Source organism: Pangasianodon hypophthalmus, unplaced genomic scaffold (assembly GCF_027358585.1).
Source record: "Pangasianodon hypophthalmus isolate fPanHyp1 unplaced genomic scaffold, fPanHyp1.pri scaffold_111_ctg1, whole genome shotgun sequence".
In the NCBI taxonomy this organism is placed as follows: Eukaryota; Metazoa; Chordata; class Actinopteri; order Siluriformes; family Pangasiidae; genus Pangasianodon; species Pangasianodon hypophthalmus.
The window spans coordinates 1-22,500 of record NW_026514208.1 but is presented as its reverse complement, the minus strand read 5'-3'; the positions used below and the strand labels follow the sequence as shown (position 1 = coordinate 22,500).

Sequence of the window (22,500 nt, the reverse complement as noted above, 5' to 3'; positions counted from 1 at the left end):
GTGTGCAGGCAGTGAGTGTGCAGGCAGTGAGAGTGCAGTGAGTGAGAGTGCAGTGAGTGTGCAGTGAGTGTGCAGTGAGAGTGCAGTGAGTGTGCAGTAGTGAGAGAGAGTGCAGTAGTGAGTGTGCAGGCAGTGAGTGTGCAGGCAGTGAGAGTGCAGTGAGTGAGAGTGCAGTGAGTGTGCAGTGAGTGTGCAGTGAGAGTGCAGTGAGTGTGCAGTAGTGAGAGAGAGTGCAGTAGTGAGTGTGCAGGCAGTGAGTGTGCAGGCAGTGAGAGTGCAGTGAGTGAGAGTGCAGTGAGTGTGCAGTGAGAGTGCAGTGAGAGTGCAGTGAGTGAGAGTGCAGTAGTGAGAGAGAGTGCAGTGAGTGTGCAGTGAGTGAGTGTGCAGTGAGTGAGTGTGCAGTGAGTGAGTGTGCAGTGAGTGAGAGTGTGCAGTGAGTGAGAGTGTGCAGTGAGTGAGAGTGTGCAGTGAGTGAGAGTGCAGTAGTGAGTGAGAGTGTGCAGTAGTGAGAGTGTGCAGTAGTGAGAGAGAGTGCAGTGAGAGTGCAGTGAGAGTGCAGTGAGTGAGAGTGTGCAGTGAGTGAGAGTGTGCAGTGAGTGTGCAGGCAGTGAGAGTGCAGTGAGTGAGAGTGTGCAGTGAGAGAGCAGTGAGAGTGCAGTGAGTGTGCAGTGAATGAGAGTGCAGTGAGTGTGCAGTGAGTGTGCAGTGAGTGTGCAGTGAGTGTGCAGTGAGTGTGCAGTGAGTGTGCAGTCAGTGAGAGTGCAGTGAGAGTGCAGTGAGAGTGCAGTGAGAGTGCAGTGAGAGTGCAGTGAGTGTGCAGTGAATGAGAGTGCAGTGAGTGTGCAGTGAGTGTGCAGTGAGTGTGCAGTGAGTGTGCAGTGAGTGTGCAGTCAGTGAGAGTGCAGTGAGAGTGCAGTGAGAGTGCAGTGAGAGTGCAGTGAGAGTGCAGTGAGTGTGCAGTGAGTGTGCAGTGAGAGAGTGTGCAGGCAGTGAGTGTGCAGTGAGTGTGCAGTGAGAGTGCAGTGAGTGTGCAGTGAGTGTGCAGTGAGTGTGCAGTGAGAGAGAGTGCAGTGAGTGTGCAGTAGTGAGAGAGAGTGCAGTGAGAGTGCAGTGAGAGTGCAGTGAGAGTGCAGTGAGAGTGCAGTGAGAGAGAGTGCAGTGAGTGTGCAGTAGTGAGTGAGAGTGTGCAGTAGTGAGTGAGAGTGTGCAGTAGTGAGAGTGTGCAGTGAGAGAGAGTGCAGTAGTGAGAGAGAGTGCAGTGAGTGAGAGTGTGCAGTGAGTGAGAGTGTGCAGTAGTGAATGAGAGTGCAGTAGTGAATGAGAGTGCAGTGAGAGTGCAGTGAGAGTGCAGTGAGAGTGCAGTGAGAGTGCAGTGAGTGTGCAGTGAGAGTGCAGTCAGAGAGTGTGCAGTGAGAGTGTGCAGTGAGTGTGCAGTGAGTGTGCAGTGAGTGTGCAGTGAGAGTGCAGTCAGAGAGAGTGCAGTGAGAGTGCAGTGAGAGTGCAGTGAATACGCAGCAGTGGCTATGATGAGCAGCGTGATTTCTGCATGTTCTTGTTTCTGAGCACACGAGCTGCTGTGTTTCTGTGGATCTCATTGACTTGTGTATAATTTCAGAATGAACACTCAGCTTTTTACTGCTTATTTGCACTTATTTACTTTAGAGTTACAGACTTTTAAATGATTTTTAAAGCACCAAGTGAAGTCACTGACCATTAAAGGTGCGCTAAGTGAAGTCACTGACTATTAAAGGTGCGCTAAATGATATTTATGATCATTAAGGTTGTGCTAAGGGAAAGCAGTAATCTTTAAAGGTGCACTTCGTAATTCTGCTGTCTTTTATTTCCACATCACGTACATATATTGATCGATTCTATCACACATGTTAATATGACTTTGTCTTAATCGTGCTGCATTGTTGAAGTTGTATATGGCGTAGCTGTGCGGCGTAGCTGTGCGGCGTAGCTGTGCGGCGTAGCTGTGCGGCGTAGCAGTGCGGCGTAGCTCCCGGTGTGTGGACAGTCATCGCTATATGGTAACCTTAAACCCAGTTTCTGCTTGATCTAAAGGTGCTCTGCTTCACAAAGTGAAATATGCAAATGAGTTGATTAAATGTGATATCCAAAGTCATGACATCACTAACACGCTGTGAAATGACATCATCATTTCACATAGTGTGGTTAGTGCTGGTTTACTGGGCATGGTTACGTATGTTAATACAATAACGTGGAGCGTGTGGAATGTGATTTTGGGGAAGTAAACGATCTGATATGTTTACTTGCTCTTAAATGTCTGTAAGCTTTCATACACCATTAAATAAACATGGCTGCAGTTTCCTTCATCATACTGTACCTCAGCGTCCACTCGGCTAGCTCACTCACTCAGAGGCTAGCTAGTGTTAGTAACCTGACGCGCTTCATAAACACGTTTAATAACGTTAAGGTAATAATGTTTGGTTATGAGGACGAGGAGCTCAGACGCTAATGAGGAGTCTTCTCCTTCTCGACAGACACCGGTCTGCTCTCCCAGTGTGGCACATGGACTCATCTGCATAAAGTCCAGTCCCGTGATCCAGCATTGTTCGGGCCAGACGGGGATGAGAATAAAGTGACGTGTGCGTGGTCATGTGACGTGTGCGTGGTCATGTGACGTGTGCGTGGTCATGTGACTGTTGTGTTGGGGTATCAGGTGCTCTCTCTCGGAGTGTTGTGTTCTCTCAGTACTGTACTTTTACACTCCTGCACTTTAGAAGCTGCAGCTCGGAGCCGTGAGAGAAACGTGATGCCATCAGTCGCAATAATGACGTGAGCCGTGATGTTCTGGTGAAACGAGCGTTACGGAGAATATTTCTCTCGTTTTCACACATCGTAGTCATCACTGTGTCAGAGCCGAGGTGCGTTTTAGACGTGTATCATTTCTGTATTTTACACACCGGATCTTACGCCCTCACGATCCCAGAACCCATCAGTGAGCCCAGACTTTCCTCAGTCTCTGAATCGCACTCCTTCTCCTTAAATAAAATAAAATAAACATGGCCTCCCTCAGCCAATCAGATTTCAACAGTCTCTCTAACTTTCTAACAGGCGTTGAATCTCTCATGTCGCTTGTAGTTCATCACTTGTGGGCGTGGCCTGTTCAGCTTTTTTTTTAATAGAAACTGTGGTAGCTGTATATCGCTTCTAAAGCTAACTATTTAAACACAATTAACTAACACACTATTCAGTGTGAAAATTGTTTGTGATTTACGTGTTACGCTCTCGGCTTCGTTCTCAGATTAGATTAGAAAAATAAGCTAACTGTACTATCAACATACACTCACCAGAGACACCAACCATCACTGCTACTTCCTCCCAAGCTTTATTTCTCTTCCTAATGTCTCTGTACTCATTGAACGAGCGCTCGGAGAAGAGGAGACCACACTTATAAGCTTTTCTTCCATTTCTGCAGGAAGTAATTGCAGGTAGGAACTAAAGTCGGACCGCACGCTCTGTAGGAATCATTCGAGACGATCGGTTGGATTTGTCGCTTCTTTACAGCGTCATAACTAATTTACACAGAAGTGAGAAATCTCGGTTCGTGCGGCGTGTGTGATGGAATGTGGTTTTGAATACGAGTGTTGATTAAGGAAAAGTGGCTGAGGGGAATTGAGGTGTGTGTGAGCTGGAATAATGATCAGAGATGTAGCATCAGGATGTGAATAAAGTTCTTCCATTCAGACTGTGCAATACTGTGTGAGGGGTGTGTGTGTGTGAGGGGTGTGTGTGTGTGAGTGGTGTGTGTGTGTGGGGGGTGTGTGTGTGTGGGGGGGGCTGTGACCTTTATGAAGGGCTATAAACTACAGAGGGTTAGTGTTTGTGCTTCCGCTAGCGCTGACGTGTGACGCTGCAGCAGTGTTATTCAAATAATCACTTTATGCAAAGGTGAGACGTGAACCTGCAGTGTGTGAGTGTGTGTGAGTGTGTGTATGTGTGAGAGTGTGTGTGAGAGTGAGGGTTAGGTGATGATGATGATTGGTGATACAGTGTGTATCGTGATGGAGGTCACAAATATTCACTGACATCAGGTGACAACACACAATCCCATAATCCAGTTCACCGTGAGAGTGAAAACCCAAGCTGGGGCTTTGCTAAGCTAACACAGCGTGACTAGCATCGGTTAGCTGGGAGGTTAGCGAGCACGGTAAGGTTTATTCAGACTGGAGGAGGATGATGATGATGATGTAGTGAGTGGGTAAATGTTGTTATTAAGGTGATATAAAGGTGTAATATGTGTGTAGTGTGTAAATAATAGTGAGGCGTTAGTTATATAATTTTCGCTCTCCACACTGCAGCCTGCGCTTTTGCACAAGAAAGTCGACTGCGTGTTTAAACAGGCTGCTAACTTGCGCTTAATTTGCACACACACACACACACACACACACACACACACACACACACACACACACGCACGCACACACACTTAATGAGTTGATGTACAGAGACGTGGCACTGTTATTGACGGCTCATTTCACTTCTCCAACCATCACCAATAAACCTCTAACCTCTATTATTATTGTTATTATTATTATTGTTATTGTTATTGTTATTATTATTATTGTCATGCAGATGTCTGTGTGTGTTGAGAGAGTAAATATAAATGTATTAAAGAGAAACAGAATGAAAAATAAAAATATCAGATCTACAGTTTTGTACACACATCTTGCTGCTTAAACACTCAGCTCTCATATCTCATATACACATGCCTATAAACCTGTTATCTCTCTCTCTCTCTCTCTCACACACGCGCACACACACACACACACACACACACACACGCACACACACACACACACAGAATGCCTTGATTATAACACAGGAGCTGAGTGTGTATGATGATGTATATAACTGTACGCTGCATGATGATCCTGCAGGGTGATTCTGGGTAAAGAGGAAGTTTACTTAATAAACAATTTAATTATGAAATTTAAAAGATTTCTAAATGCTGCAGTGATGTACACAAGTTATATTATTATTGTTGCACAGTTTTCTGTAACAGATGACGTCATTTACAGCATTATAGTTATTAAAAACAATGAAAAGCTATTATTGTTACTGAATGGAATAAATAGATAGGATTTATGGTATGTTTCAGGCATGTGCTGATAATCGTTTCTATATCGTGATATTCGACTCATTTTGGGCGCGCTCTTTTAAAGTTATATTTAAAATTTTCTTTCTGTAGATCAGTAGGATTCGTTTCCATGGTAACAATACAATCCTGATTATATGATACAGAGCATTATGGGCTCATGCCTGGTGTGTATGATAATTCTGTACTATACACATTTCTTTTGTATGAATGTAAATAATGTGTATGCTTGTATACAGTTACAGCATGTATATGGAACTTTTCTAATCACGAGTATCCACACGTGTATGTTTATACACACACACACACACACACACTCACACACTCACACTCACGTAAAATAAGTGTATGGATTCTGTTAAACGCATGCGATGTGGGCGATTAGAGAGTGTATGTACTGAACAATAAACGTCGGGATTCACTCTGATGTTAAAAAGGGAAAATCTGCATTTTTGTGCCTTTTCTACAGAAATATGTAACAGAGACAATCTGAAAATCTGATGTACAAAACCAAAACTACATTAAAGTGTTTAAAGAAGAAAATAATATTGATGTTATCTGATGTTTTTAATAACAGTCTGATTTAACGTTAGGAAAATTTTCTGATCTCATGAATGATCTATAAAACAATTAAAACACTGTGTGATGCTGTTATAGGAAAGTAATCAACACTGGTGTGGTGGTGTGATGAAGCAGAGTTACTGTTATCACCCTGAAGTTGATTAGTTCCCTATAACAGCACATACCTAAAGGTGTGTTTTATTCCTCTTGTACCACAACAATTAACAAGGATTATATTTTATTTATTTTATTAATTTTATTATTAATTTTATTTATTAAAGAACAGCATGTCATACTTTTTATCCATTTATGGTTTCTTCTGACATCAAACGAGTGAGTTCCTGTTGTCGCTTACGTTATAGCAGCTACAAACAGTCGTTCCCTCACCAGCGTCTCTTTATTCTCTCTTTATTAATAAGACAAAAAAAACGCAGCTTGTTACGCATGTTAGCGAGAAACCGCAAAGAAGCGTAAACTCCTCTGTCCTGAAGATGTGGGAAAACTTAAAGTTACAGCTTTACCTCTGACTGTTACAAAGCGCTGACACTGGAGACTCCTTCCATCCATGTTACATAAACCTCTCCTTACTTTGAGAAAACTTCCCCATATCAATGATTACATATTTTGTAATCTGTTTATTATTCGCTGTACACGTCCCTGTGAATGAGCTGTTACTATAGTAACGGTAACGTATTAGAGCGAGGGCATTAATATAAACCTGCGCTACTGTCAGAGCTGCTGGTATAGAGAATTAATCAGCACCTTCTGACCAATCAGAGTGCAGAACTCACCAGTGCTGTGGTGTTAAACAGTTTAATATTTGTATTGTTACTTTCACCACTGTTACTACGTACCCTGCTTGCTAGCAGAACTCATCATGGTTTCTCATCATTACTGACTAAAGTTTATTTTCTCGTAGGTTTCAGTACCGAGGGAGACTCTCCCCTCTCCGACGGACTATCGGACCAAAGCGCCATTTTCCGAGAAAGAACTGTTCCACATCCTTCCAAAGCTTCAGGCCAAGAGAGCCGATTTCCTGACCGTCATGCTAACCGGAAGCCTCCATCAGTGCCGGGGCTTCATGGCCACGCCCCCTGACACCCAGGATGACGGGCCGAGGGAAGACGATGTGACGAAGAGCGAGTCCGACAGTCTGGATCAGAGCCAGGACGGACCTCCTTCAACTTTATTAGCCATTGATCCTCAGAAAGGACCCAGAGATCCAGGTTCTGTGGCTGATGTAGATCTGGATCAAGAGGACATCTCTAAAACTCTGGTTCTGTTCTCACCTGGAGATGTGAGGAAGTCTCTGAATTCTGGAGCTGGAACAGACGTTCTTCAGAGTGAAAAGGAAGCTGTGGACTTCCAGACATGTCTCCTGGAGAAGAATCAACAACCTTCAACAAAATGTTGTGATGCAGGTGATGGTGGAGTCGTCGATGTATCACAAGAAAAATGTGACCCACTTGCCTGCACTGCTCCTACATCTCCTGCTGTGATCAACATGCAGAAGCACCAACCAGCACAAGAACCTTCAGAGTACAAGAAAGAGGAAAATGATGATAGGACTCCTGGGTCAGGAGTCAAACAAGAGTCTAACCAACCAGCCTCTTCTACATATCCTCCTTTGACCAAGAACCATCTAGAACAAAAACCTTCCAAGAATCAATGTTATGATCCAGATGATCTTGGCATCTCCAGTTTAATCAGACAAAAAAGCAATCCCTCAGCCACCGTACTGGTTACATCTGGTTCTGCTGCATCTCCTCCTTTCACCAAAGTGGAGAGAACCTTCATCCACATTGCTGAGACCACACATCTGAACATCATGTCATCCCGAGTACCTCAGGTTCAGGAGGAGAACCCTGAGGTATCTGAGGACCTTGAGTGTGAGGTGGAACCTCAAACCAGAACCATCATCCTAGAAGCAGGAGGTGTCTGGTCTAAAATCTCATCTCACACTCCAGCAGAAGAAAGTCAAGGACATAGTGTTGTTAATGGACCTGTGCAGAGCCAGATTCCTGCCAAAGTGGACATCATTGTTTCTCCAGTTTCCATGGAGACGCGGCAACATTTCCAAAGTCTAACTTTACTAGAGAAGCCCAAAGATGAGTTCAAGCGTGGGACAGAAGGAGACAAACCTGGAGATAAAAGCATAACACCTTGTCATCTGAGGAGCAGAAGTCGGATCCCCATCCTGGTATCGGAGGATAGTGCTGCTGCGGATCCATCACTATCCTGGGATCAAACCCGGAAACGGTCCAAGCAGCAGGAGTTTGCCCGATTGGTGCTGGAGAGACAGAGACAGACACTAAACTCCAGGACATCTTCATCACTTTCCTCCGGAGACGAGCCCAGGAGAGCCTCAGAGACTCCGTCCACCACTGAGGAGGACACGCACCAATCAGACGACTCGATTGGGAAAGTCAAACAGGAAGCGAGGGAGCGAGGGGGTGAGGGGTGGAGCAGCAGAATCCCTCGACCCGTTACACCCATCAGAAGAGCACCAGCTAAGCTTCTGTTAGCCATCGCTGCTAAATCCACTGTGAAACCCGAAACCACAGCACACACTGCAAACACCGGGTATGTTTATTATTATTATTACTATTATTATTATTATTAGTATAAAAGTTCTTAGGCTTCTTGTTCACGTCCATTAGAGCTGGGTCCAAACCATCGAACCTGGAGCTCTAGAGGCAGGGGGATGTTTTACTAGCTGGATAGCACTCTACGGAGAATGTGATCTGTTTCAGGGAGAGTGATGTTATGGAGTTTATGGAAGTTGATCTTTCCTGGGATCTGGTCGGTGAATTTTTCCAGACCTTCCTTCACAAGTCTTTGTCATTCCTGTCTTTGATGTTGATGTTGTCAGGCCTGTTGGCTTTGATCTCGCTCTTGGTATGGATGGCCACCAGCGCCTTGGTCACTTCCAATATGACTTGTTAATGAGCAACTAGTCTCTGCATCCATACCTTCCTTTCCTACAGCCCTTCTGTTTTGCAGGTAGTAATCTGTTCTGATCCAGGAATTTGTAGCTTTTTTCATGAATAATGGCGGCGAGGACCTCGTACATGGTGGGAAGACAGGTGATGGTTCGGTAATTCTTGGGGTTGTTGGTCTCGTCCGTCTTAGGGAGCAGCTCATTGTAGGCCCATGATGGATAATGGGCAGGTTCTTGATCCAGAAGTTGGCTATTCCATCTCTCCCTGGTGGTTTCCATTTCCTGGTTTTGTTGATGGTGATACCTCTTCGACAGTTTCCTGGTTTTGTTGATGGTGATACCTCTTCGACAAGCAGCTTCCATCTTTATTTCTTTGCCAACCCAAGCTGGTTGTGTTCATTTTTGTCTGTCTCCTCAGTCTTTCTCCAGTTGCTTTGAAGATGCTTGTGGCGGATGAGCTGAGCATGAGCTATTTAATCTCTTTTATTGGCCTTGCTACTGTATCTCATCCCTGATGTTGCAGAAGGCTTCATTATCTTGGCTCATGGCCTGTTTATAGCATTAGTCTTTCTTGATCTTAGGGACAGGTGGATGTTCTGCAGTGGTGTTTTTTTTTTTTTTTCTTTTGAATGATAGGAATTTCCATCTTTGCCAGATGCTTGCTGTTTTTTCTGTTTTTTTCTTTGTTGTTTCTCTCTATCAAGTGTTGCTCCTTGTATGGTATGGTGATGGTTGCATCTACTCATTGTTCTGTTTCATCTGCAGTATGGATCTGGTACTTCTTACTGTATCCATGGCTTTCCAGGTTCTCAGATCTCTGTTGGCCACCTGTCTGTTTGGCTTACCTTACCTGTGTCCATGCCACATGGAGCGGGGATTGATCTTCTATGGGCACGTTGTTGTTGTTGTTGTTGTTTTGTATTTGTTTTGTCACTCAGCAGCTGATGTTTTAAGCCTTGTTCCTCTCTGATTAAGTGCACACGAGCAGCACAAGGTGAGGAGTGGGTAAGGTTTACTCTAACTCGTAGTGTGTATTGTAGTGAACACACTTGAGTAAGAACTGAAAATTTATCCACTCACATTCTTTCACATTTTTGATATCATTGTGATGTTACTCTGTGAGTAATGATTTATTTTATTTATTTTTATTTCAGGCTGAGGTGTGTGCAGTCCGGAGCCAGTGTGAGGTCTAAATCTGCTCTGTCCCGGCCAGCTAGTCCTCGAGCCCCACTACGCTGCATCTTCACCACCTCACGCAGCTTAAACTCCACCCACAGGACACACAGCCCCTCCCCCCACCGCATGATTGGCAGGACTATCACAAGCTCACAGACACACAGCGTCACACACAGCGTCACACACAGCGTCACACACAGCGTCACACACAGCGTCACACACGGTAATCGAACCAAAGCTGCTTCATCTGTTAAGCACACAAGTAAAGTGAAGCAGAAACACAACATAACTACAGCCAGATAATAACAATAATAATAATAAGAAGAAGAATTAATTTTCAGTAAGCTTTTTATCCTGGTCAGGGTTGCGGTGATTCCGGAGTCTATCCCAGGAACTCCGGGCGCAAAGCGGGAGAATTCATCACGGACAGGATGCGAGTCATACGCACACACACTCATCCACACACACACACACACACACACACACACACACACTCAATCACACGTTCACTCATTAACACACACGCTCATTCACACTTAAGGGGCAATTTAGCATAAACAGTCCACCTGCATGTGTTTGGGAGGTGGGAGGAAACCGGAGAACCCAGAGGAAACCCTCACGGACATGGGAGAACATAGGCACAGTAAACTGAGCTCAGGATGGAACCTGGAACCCTGGAGCTGTGAGGAGACAACGCTACCCACTGCACCATCCTGCCTGTTATTAATAATAATTAACCAGAATTAAATATAAACAGTGTAAAGTATCATTATAGAGACTGTAGCCCCGCCCTCTTGTTTCCTATTGGCTGTTGAAGTTTTGTACATTAGTGTAGGGTTTAATGATGAAATCAGTGTAAATCTGCTTCAGGAAGTGAATCTTATTTTAATTATTATTTAAGAGTTGTGTATATAAATCATTGGCACAGGCTCTGTGTGTGTGTGTGTGTGTGTGTGTGTGTGTGTGTGTGTGTGTGTGTGTGTGTGTGTGTGTGTGTGTGTGTGAATAATGGCTGGACTGTAACTTCCTGTTTGGTTTATTATCAGTTACTGAGCTTCCACACTTTGTGTTAGTGATGATCACAGTGTCACATTTACACTAAACCTCTGTGTTTTTATTATTATAATAATAATCACTATTGTTTCAGAACATCGCGACTTTCCCCTTAATGAAGGAGCAGGTCGAGTGTACGGAAATAAATCACATCAGATAATTACAGAATTAAACTCAATAAATAAATTACATTATGTCAAAGTAAACAAGTGTACACAAAAATAAATTAATATAAAAAACAACAGAATATTTCATTATCTTTTATTTCAATTTTTTTCCCCTCATGACTCATTTTTGTTTATTTCCTTAATTGTGGATTTATTTTTATTTTCATATTCACATATTACTTTAACAAGTAAATGAGTAAATAAATGCAGAAATAATGTAAAACAGTAAAGTTCCACTGGAATAACTGAGTTTATATCAATACGCTATAAAGCGATTAGTCGCTCAGGTGAACTGAAGCCGGTAAGTGTTGCTTGCTTGATTTTTAGTTGAAACTGGTTGAGCATCGGCTGTCAGACAGGAGCTGTAACTGCGCTCCCTTGTTGCTACGAGCTGTTTAAACTGCTGGAGTAGAGCGATTCAGTTATTCATATTGAGTTTCAGCCGGGAGTCACTCGCTCACGCTTTTAGACTTTGTTTTGGTAATTAAAGAGGCACAGTACTTTAGAAGCGTCAGCCTTCGCATGAAGCCCTCGTCGTGTGAAGATCTGTGAGTCTGTGAGTCTATGAGTCTGCGTGACCTGCGCAAGTCCTCCGAGCAAGGACACCAACAAGACACCATTCACTCCGCTAAGTAGCTCTTTCCTCCTCTCTCTACCCCTTTTCTCCCACGCTTTATCTGTTAACATGCTAACGCGTCATCAGTTCATCCCTGTGGTTTACCGTAGCCGCAGCTGAAAGGAAATTGCGTAAATCAAACGATCTGACCTAACCAATTACAAAACTCTTCTCTCCTATTTTTCCTATTTAGCCATTCTACAACCTGCCCTCTAGACCTTACCCCTTCTCACCTTCTTCAGGCTATCTCTCCCACTCTACCTGCACTCACACACATCTTCAACACATCCCTCTCCACCAGCACCTTCCCTACCTCATTAAGCAGGCCTGAGTTACTCCGCTGCTTAAAAACCAACAATTAACCCTTCTGCAGTTGAGAACTACAGACCTGTCTCTCTCTCCTCCCTTTCCTGTCCAAAAAAGAGCTGTTTTCAATCAACTCTCCACTCTTCTCTCACAGAACAACCTCCTGGACACCAAGCAGTCTGGCTTCACAAGCAGCCACTCCACAGAGACTGCTCTGCTTTCTGTCTCTGAAGCCTCATCTTACTCAACCTCTAGCTGCCTTTGTGAATCATCAGATCTGCCTGTCAGCTCTCTGCAGTCTGGGCATCACCAGAACGGCTATGCGCTGGGTGGAGTGCAATCTCTCAGGTGTGATGGAGGGGAGGAGTGTCTAATCTCAGCATCTCACAGCTGGGGTTCCCCAGGGGTCGGTTCTGGGTCCACTGCTCTTGTCTATTTATACTGCATCTCTGGGGCCTGTGATTGGCTTCTCATATCACTGCAATGCTGAGGACAGCCAGCTCTGTTTGTCCTTCCAGCCTGAGGAGCCATCAATCTACACATTACAGCCTCATCTCTACACATTACAGCCTCATCTCTACACATTACAGTGTCTCATCTCTACACATTACAGAGTCTCATCTCTACACATTACAGAGTCTCATCTCTACACATTACAGCCTCATCTCTACACATTACAGCCTCATCTCTACACATTACAGAGTCTCATCTCTACACATTACAGTCTCATCTCTACACATTACAGCCTCATCTCTACACATTACAGCCTCATCTCTACACATTACAGTCTCATCTCTACACATTACAGTCTCATCTCTACACATTACAGCCTCATCTCTACACATTACAGTCTCATCTCTACACATTACAGTCTCATCTCTACACATTACAGAGTCTCATCTCTACACATTACAGTCTCATCTCTACACATTACAGTCTCATCTCTACACATTACAGAGTCTCATCTCTACACATTACAGTCTCATCTCTACACATTACAGCCTCATCTCTACACATTACAGCCTCATCTCTACACATTACAGTCTCATCTCTACACATTACAGAGTCTCATCTCTACACATTACAGTCTCATCTCTACACATTACAGTCTCATCTCTACACATTACAGTCTCATCTCTACACATTACAGAGTCTCATCTCTACACATTACAGTCTCATCTCTACACATTACAGCCTCATCTCTACACATTACAGAGTCTCATCTCTACACATTACAGTCTCATCTCTACACATTACAGCCTCAACTCTACACATTACAGAGTCTCATCTCTACACATTACAGACTCATCTCTACACATTACAGTCTCATCTCTACACATTACAGAGTCTCATCTCTACACATTACATAGTCTCATCTCTACACATTACAGCCTCATCTCTACACATTACAGAGTCTCATCTCTACACATTACAGTCTCATCTCTACACATTACAGAGTCTCATCTCTACACATTACAGAGTCTCATCTCTACACATTACAGCCTCATCTCTACACATTACAGCCTCATCTCTACACATTACAGAGTCTCATCTCTACACATTACAGTCTCATCTCTACACATTACAGTCTCATCTCTACACATTACAGTCTCATCTATACACATTACAGAGTCTCATCTCTACACATTACAGTCTCATCTCTACACATTACAGAGTCTCATCTCTACACATTACAGAGTCTCGTCTCTACACATTACAGTCTCGTCTCTACACATTACAGCCTCGTCTCTACACATTACAGAGTCTCATCTCTACACATTACAGAGTCTCATCTCTACACATTACAGCCTCATCTCTACACATTACAGAGTCTCATCTCTACACATTACAGCCTCATCTCTACACATTACAGCCTCATCTCTACACATTACAGAGTCTCATCTCTACACATTACAGAGTCTCATCTCTACACATTACAGTCTCATCTCTACACATTACAGTCTCATCTCTACACATTACAGAGTCTCATCTCTACACATTACAGTCTCATCTCTACACATTACAGTCTCATCTCTACACATTACAGAGTCTCATCTCTACACATTACAGTCTCATCTCTACACATTACAGCCTCATCTCTACACATTACAGTCTCATCTCTACACATTACAGTCTCATCTCTACACATTACAGAGTCTCATCTCTACACATTACAGTCTCATCTCTACACATTACAGTCTCATCTCTACACATTACAGTCTCATCTCTACACATTACAGAGTCTCATCTCTACACATGACAGAGTCTCATCTCTACACATTACAGTCTCATCTCTACACATTACAGAGTCTCATCTCTACACATTACAGTCTCATCTCTACACATTACAGTCTCATCTCTACACATTACAGAGTCTCATCTCTACACATTACAGAGTCTCATCTCTACACATTACAGTCTCATCTCTACACATTAGAGCCTCATCTCTACACATTACAGTCTCATGCCTACACATTACAGAGTCTCATCTCTACACATTACAGCCTCATCTCTACACATTACAGAGTCTCATCTCTACACATTACAGTCTCATCTCTACACATTACAGAGTCTCATCTCTACACATTACAGAGTCTCATCTCTACACATAACAGTCTCATCTCTACACATTACAGTCTCATCTCTACACATTACAGAGTCTCATCTCTACACATTACAGCCTCATCTCTACACATTACAGCCTCATCTCTACACATTACAGAGTCTCATCTCTACACATTACAGTCTCATCTCTACACATTACAGAGTCTCATCTCTACACATTACAGCCTCATCTCTACACATTACAGTCTCATCTCTACACATTACAGAGTCTCATCTCTACACATTACAGCCTCATCTCTACACATTACAGTCTCATCTCTACACATTACAGAGTCTCATCTCTACACATTACAGCCTCATCTCTACACATTACAGAGTCTCATCTCTACACATTACAGTCTCATCTCTACACATTACAGTCTCATCTCTACACATTACAGAGTCTCATCTCTACACATTACAGTCTCATCTCTACACATTACAGAGTCTCATCTCTACACATTACAGAGTCTCATCTCTACACATTACAGCCTCATCTCTACACATTACAGAGTCTCATCTCTACACATTACAGTCTCATCTCTACACATTACAGCCTCATCTCTACACATTACAGTCTCATCTCTACACATTACAGTCTCATCTCTACACATTACAGAGTCTCATCTCTACACATTACAGTCTCATCTCTACACATTACAGTCTCATCTCTACACATTACAGTCTCATCTCTACACATGACAGAGTCTCATCTCTACACATTACAGTCTCATCTCTACACATTACAGAGTCTCATCTCTACACATTACAGTCTCATCTCTACACATTACAGTCTCATCTCTACACATTACAGAGTCTCATCTCTACACATTACAGAGTCTCATCTCTACACATTACAGTCTCATCTCTACACATTAGAGCCTCATCTCTACACATTACAGTCTCATGCCTACACATTACAGAGTCTCATCTCTACACATTACAGCCTCATCTCTACACATTACAGAGTCTCATCTCTACACATTACAGTCTCATCTCTACACATTACAGAGTCTCATCTCTACACATTACAGAGTCTCATCTCTACACATAACAGTCTCATCTCTACACATTACAGTCTCATCTCTACACATTACAGAGTCTCATCTCTACACATTACAGCCTCATCTCTACACATTACAGCCTCATCTCTACACATTACAGAGTCTCATCTCTACACATTACAGTCTCATCTCTACACATTACAGAGTCTCATCTCTACACATTACAGCCTCATCTCTACACATTACAGTCTCATCTCTACACATTACAGAGTCTCATCTCTACACATTACAGCCTCATCTCTACACATTACAGTCTCATCTCTACACATTACAGAGTCTCATCTCTACACATTACAGCCTCATCTCTACACATTACAGAGTCTCATCTCTACACATTACAGTCTCATCTCTACACATTACAGTCTCATCTCTACACATTACAGAGTCTCATCTCTACACATTACAGTCTCATCTCTACACATTACAGAGTCTCATCTCTACACATTACAGAGTCTCATCTCTACACATTACAGCCTCATCTCTACACATTACAGAGTCTCATCTCTACACATTACAGTCTCATCTCTACACATTACAGAGTCTCATCTCTACACATTACAGCCTCATCTCTACACATTACAGAGTCTCATCTCTACACATTACAGTCTCATCTCTACACATTACAGTCTCATCTCTACACATTACAGAGTCTCATCTCTACACATTACAGTCTCATCTCTACACATTACAGAGTCTCATCTCTACACATTACAGAGTCTCATCTCTACACATTACAGTCTCATCTCTACACATTACAGAGTCTCATCTCTACACATTACAGTCTCGTCTCTACACATTACAGTCTCGTCTCTACACATTACAGCCTCATCTCTACACATTACAGAGTCTCGTCTCTACACATTACAGTCTCGTCTCTACACATTACAGTCTCGTCTCTACACATTACAGCCTCGTCTCTACACATTACAGAGTCTCATCTCTACACATTACAGCCTCATCTCTACACATTACAGTGTCTCATCTCTACACATTACAGAGTCTCATCTCTACACATTACAGCCTCATCTCTACACATTACAGTCTCATCTCTACACATTACAGCCTCATCTCTACACATTACAGAGTCTCATCTCTACACATTACAGAGTCTCATCTCTACACATTACAGTCTCATCTCTACACATTACAGCCTCATCTCTACACATTACAGCCTCATCTCTACACATTACAGTCTCATCTCTACACATTACAGAGTCTCATCTCTACACATTACAGCCTCATCTCTACACATTACAGTCTCATCTCTACACATTACAGAGTCTCATCTCTACACATTACAGGCTCATCTCTACACATTACAGCCTCATCTCTACACATTACAGCCTCATCTCTACACATTACAGCCTCATCTCTACACATTACAGTCTCATCTCTACACATTACAGAGTCTCATCTCTACACATTACAGAGTCTCATCTCTACACATTACAGAGTCTCATCTCTACACATTACAGTCTCATCTCTACACATTACAGTCTCATCTCTACACATTACAGCCTCATCTCTACACATTACAGTCTCATCTCTACACATTACAGTCTCATCTCTACACATTACAGAGTCTCATCTCTACACATTACAGTCTCATCTCTACACATTACAGCTTCATCTCTACACATTACAGTCTCATCTCTACACATTACAGTCTCATCTCTACACATTACAGAGTCTCATCTCTACACATTACAGAGTCTCATCTCTACACATTACAGCCTCATCTCTACACATTACAGTCTCATCTCTACACATTACAGAGTCTCATCTCTACACATTACAGAGTCTCATCTCTACACATTACAGTCTCATCTCTACACATTACAGTCTCATCTCTACACATTACAGAGTCTCATCTCTACACATTACAGAGTCTCATCTCTACACATTACAGCCTCATCTCTACACATTACAGCCTCATCTCTACACATTACAGAGTCTCATCTCTACACATTACAGAGTCTCATCTCTACACATTACAGTCTCATCTCTACACATTACAGCCTCATCTCTACACATTACAGCCTCATCTCTACACATTACAGTCTCATCTCTACACATTACAGAGTCTCATCTCTACACATTACAGTCTCATCTCTACACATTACAGTCTCATCTCTACACATTACAGTCTCATCTCTACACATTACAGAGTCTCATCTCTACACATTACAGTCTCATCTCTACACATTACAGCCTCATCTCTACACATTACAGAGTCTCATCTCTACACATTACAGCCTCATCTCTACACATTACAGTCTCATCTCTACACATTACAGCCTCATCTCTACACATTACAGCCTCATCTCTACACATTACAGTCTCATCTCTACACATTACAGAGTCTCATCTCTACACATTACAGAGTCTCATCTCTACACATTACAGTCTCATCTCTACACATTACAGTCTCATCTCTACACATTACAGTCTCATCTCTACACATTACAGAGTCTCATCTCTACACATTACAGTCTCATCTCTACACATTACAGAGTCTCATCTCTACACATTACAGTCTCATTTCTACACATTACAGTCTCATTTCTACACATTACAGCCTCATCTCTACACATTACAGCCTCATCTCTACACATTACAGAGTCTCATCTCTACACATTACAGTCTCATCTCTACACATTACAGTCTCATCTCTACACATTACAGCCTCATCTCTACACATTACAGAGTCTCATCTCTACACATTACAGTCTCATCTCTACACATTACAGCCTCATCTCTACACATTACAGTCTCATCTCTACACATTACAGTCTCATCTCTACACATTACAGCCTCATCTCTACACATTACAGTCTCATCTCTACACATTACAGTCTCATCTCTACACATTACAGAGTCTCATCTCTACACATTACAGCCTCATCTCTACACATTACAGTCTCATCTCTACACATTACAGCCTCATCTCTACACATTACAGTCTCATCTCTACACATTACAGTCTCATCTCTACACATTACAGTCTCATCTCTACACATTACAGAGTCTCATCTCTACACATTACAGAGTCTCATCTCTACACATTACAGTCTCATCTCTACACATTACAGAGTCTCATCTCTACACATTACAGTCTCATCTCTACACATTACAGCCTCATCTCTACACATTACAGCCTCATCTCTACACATTACAGTCTCATCTCTACACATTACAGAGTCTCATCTCTACACATTACAGAGTCTCATCTCTACACATTACACAGTCTCATCTCTACACATTACAGTCTCATCTCTACACATTACAGAGTCTCATCTCTACACATTACAGAGTCTCATCTCTACACATTACAGTCTCATCTCTACACATTACAGAGTCTCATCTCTACACATTACAGCCTCATCTCTACACATTACAGCCTCATCTCTACACATTACAGTCAAATCTCTACACATTACAGCCTCATCTCTACACATTACAGAGTCTCATCTCTACACATTACAGAGTCTCATCTCTACACATTACAGAGTCTCATCTCTACACATTACAGTCTCATCTCTACACATTACAGAGTCTCATCTCTACACATTACAGTCTCATCTCTACACATTACAGAGTCTCATCTCTACACATTACAGAGTCTCATCTCTACACATTACAGAGTCTCATCTCTACACATTACAGCCTCATCTCTACACATTACAGCCTCATCTCTACACATTACAGCCTCATCTCTACACATTACAGTCTCATCTCTACACATTACAGAGTCTCATCTCTACACATTACAGTCTCATCTCTACACATTACAGAGTCTCATCTCTACACATTACAGAGTCTCATCTCTACACATTACAGCCTCATCTCTACACATTACAGTCTCATCTCTACACATTACAGCCTCATCTCTACACATTACAGAGTCTCATCTCTACACATTACAGAGTCTCATCTCTACACATTACAGAGTCTCATCTCTACACATTACAGAGTCTCATCTCTACACATTACAGAGTCTCATCTCTACACATTACAGCCTCATCTCTACACATTACAGCCTCATCTCTACACATTACAGAGTCTCATCTCTACACATTACAGCCTCATCTCTACACATTACAGAGTCTCATCTCTACACATTACAGTCTCATCTCTACACATTACAGCCTCATCTCTACACATTACAGCCTCATCTCTACACATTACAGTCTCATCTCTACACATTACAGAGTCTCATCTCTACACATTACAGTCTCATCTCTACACATTACAGTCTCATCTCTACACATTACAGAGTCTCATCTCTACACATTACAGTCTCATCTCTACACATTACAGAGTCTCATCTCTACACATTACAGTCTCATCTCTACACATTACAGAGTCTCATCTCTACACATTACAGTCTCATCTCTACACATTACAGTCTCGTCTCTACACATTACAGCCTCGTCTCTACACATTACAGAGTCTCGTCTCTACACATTACAGTCTCGTCTCTACACATTACAGCCTCGTCTCTACACATTACAGAGTCTCGTCTCTACACATTACAGCCTCATCTCTACACATTACAGTCTCATCTCTACACATTACAGAGTCTCATCTCTACACATTACAGTCTCATCTCTACACATTACAGAGTCTCATCTCTACACATTACAGAGTCTCATCTCTACACATTACAGCCTCATCTCTACACATTACAGCCTCATCTCTACACATTACAGAGTCTCATCTCTACACATTACAGAGTCTCATCTCTACACATTACAGAGTCTCATCTCTACACATTACAGCCTCATCTCTACACATTACAGCCACATCTCTACACATTACAGTCTCATCTCTACACATTACAGCCTCATCTCTACACATTACAGTGTCTCATCTCTACACATTACAGCCACATCTCTACACATTACAGTCTCATCTCTACACATTACAGTCTCATCTCTACACATTACAGTCTCATCTCTACACATTACAGCCTCATCTCTACACATTACAGTCTCATCTCTACACATTACAGTCTCATCTCTACACATTACAGTCTCATCTCTACACATTACAGAGTCTCATCTCTACACATTACAGTCTCATCTCTACACATTACAGAGTCTCATCTCTACACATTACAGAGTCTCATCTCTACACATTACAGTCTCATCTCTACACATTACAGCCTCATCTCTACACATTACAGTCTCATCTCTACACATTACAGTCTCATCTCTACACATTACAGAGTCTCATCTCTACACATTACAGAGTCTCATCTCTACACATTACAGCCTCATCTCTACACATTACAGCCTCATCTCTACACATTACAGTCTCATCTCTACACATTACAGAGTCTCATCTCTACACATTACAGTCTCATCTCTACACATTACAGAGTCTCATCTCTACACATTACAGTCTCATCTCTACACATTACAGTCTCATCTCTACACATTACAGAGTCTCATCTCTACACATTACAGTCTCATCTCTACACATTACAGAGTCTCATCTCTACACATTACAGTCTCATCTCTACACATTACAGTCTCATCTCTACACATTACAGTCTCATCTCTACACATTACAGAGTCTCATCTCTACACATTACAGTCTCATCTCTACACATTACAGTCTCATCTCTACACATTACAGCCTCATCTCTACACATTACAGAGTCTCATCTCTACACATTACAGTCTCATCTCTACACATTACAGAGTCTCATCTCTACACATTACAGAGTCTCATCTCTACACATTACAGAGTCTCATCTCTACACATTACAGTCTCATCTCTACACATTACAGCCTCATCTCTACACATTACAGCCTCATCTCTACACATTACAGAGTCTCATCTCTACACATTACAGTCTCATCTCTACACATTACAGAGTCTCATCTCTACACATTACAGTCTCATCTCTACACATTACAGTCTCATCTCTACACATTACAGCCTCATCTCTACACATTACAGTCTCATCTCTACACATTACAGAGTCTCATCTCTACACATTACAGTCTCATCTCTACACATTACAGTCTCTTCTCTACACATTACAGAGTCTCATCTCTACACATTACAGTCTCATCTCTACACATTACAGCCTCATCTCTACACATTACAGCCTCATCTCTACACATTACAGTCTCATCTCTACACATTACAGAGTCTCATCTCTACACATTACAGTCTCATCTCTACACATTACAGAGTCTCATCTCTACACATTACAGTCTCATCTCTACACATTACAGAGTCTCATCTCTACACATTACAGCCTCATCTCTACACATTACAGCCTCATCTCTACACATTACAGTCTCATTTCTACACATTACAGCCTAATCTCTACACATTACAGAGTCTCATCTCTACACATTACAGTCTCATCTCTACACATTACAGCCTCATCTCTACACATTACAGTCTCATCTCTACACATTACAGAGTCTCATCTCTACACATTACAGTCTCATCTCTACACATTACAGAGTCTCATCTCTACACATTACAGTCTCATCTCTACACATTACAGTCTCATCTCTACACATTACAGAGTCTCATCTCTACACATTACAGCCTCATCTCTACACATTACAGCCTCATCTCTACACATTACAGCCTCATCTCTACACATTACAGTCTCATCTCTACACATTACAGTCTCATCTCTACACATTACAGAGTCTCATCTCTACACATTACAGTCTCATCTCTACACATTACAGCCTCATCTCTACACATTACAGCCTCATCTCTACACATTACAGTCTCATCTCTACACATTACAGTCTCATCTCTACACATTACAGAGTCTCATCTCTACACATTACAGCCTCATCTCTACACATTACAGAGTCTCATCTCTACACATTACAGAGTCTCATCTC

The 22,500-nt window shown here is 42.3% G+C and overlaps 1 protein-coding gene across 1 annotated transcript; it reads left to right on the top strand.

Moving 5' to 3' along the window:
* The first annotated feature begins 5,436 nt into the window (after positions 1–5,436).
* LOC128316970 (tau-tubulin kinase 1-like) lies at positions 5,437–11,126 on the top strand. The gene is made up of 2 exons (XM_053231924.1): positions 5,437–8,269; positions 9,782–11,126. The coding sequence occupies exons 1-2, from the start codon at positions 6,732–6,734 to the stop codon at positions 10,104–10,106; spliced, it is 1,863 nt and encodes a 620-aa protein (XP_053087899.1). The 5' UTR covers positions 5,437–6,731; the 3' UTR covers positions 10,107–11,126.
* Positions 11,127–22,500: the final 11,374 nt, after the last annotated feature.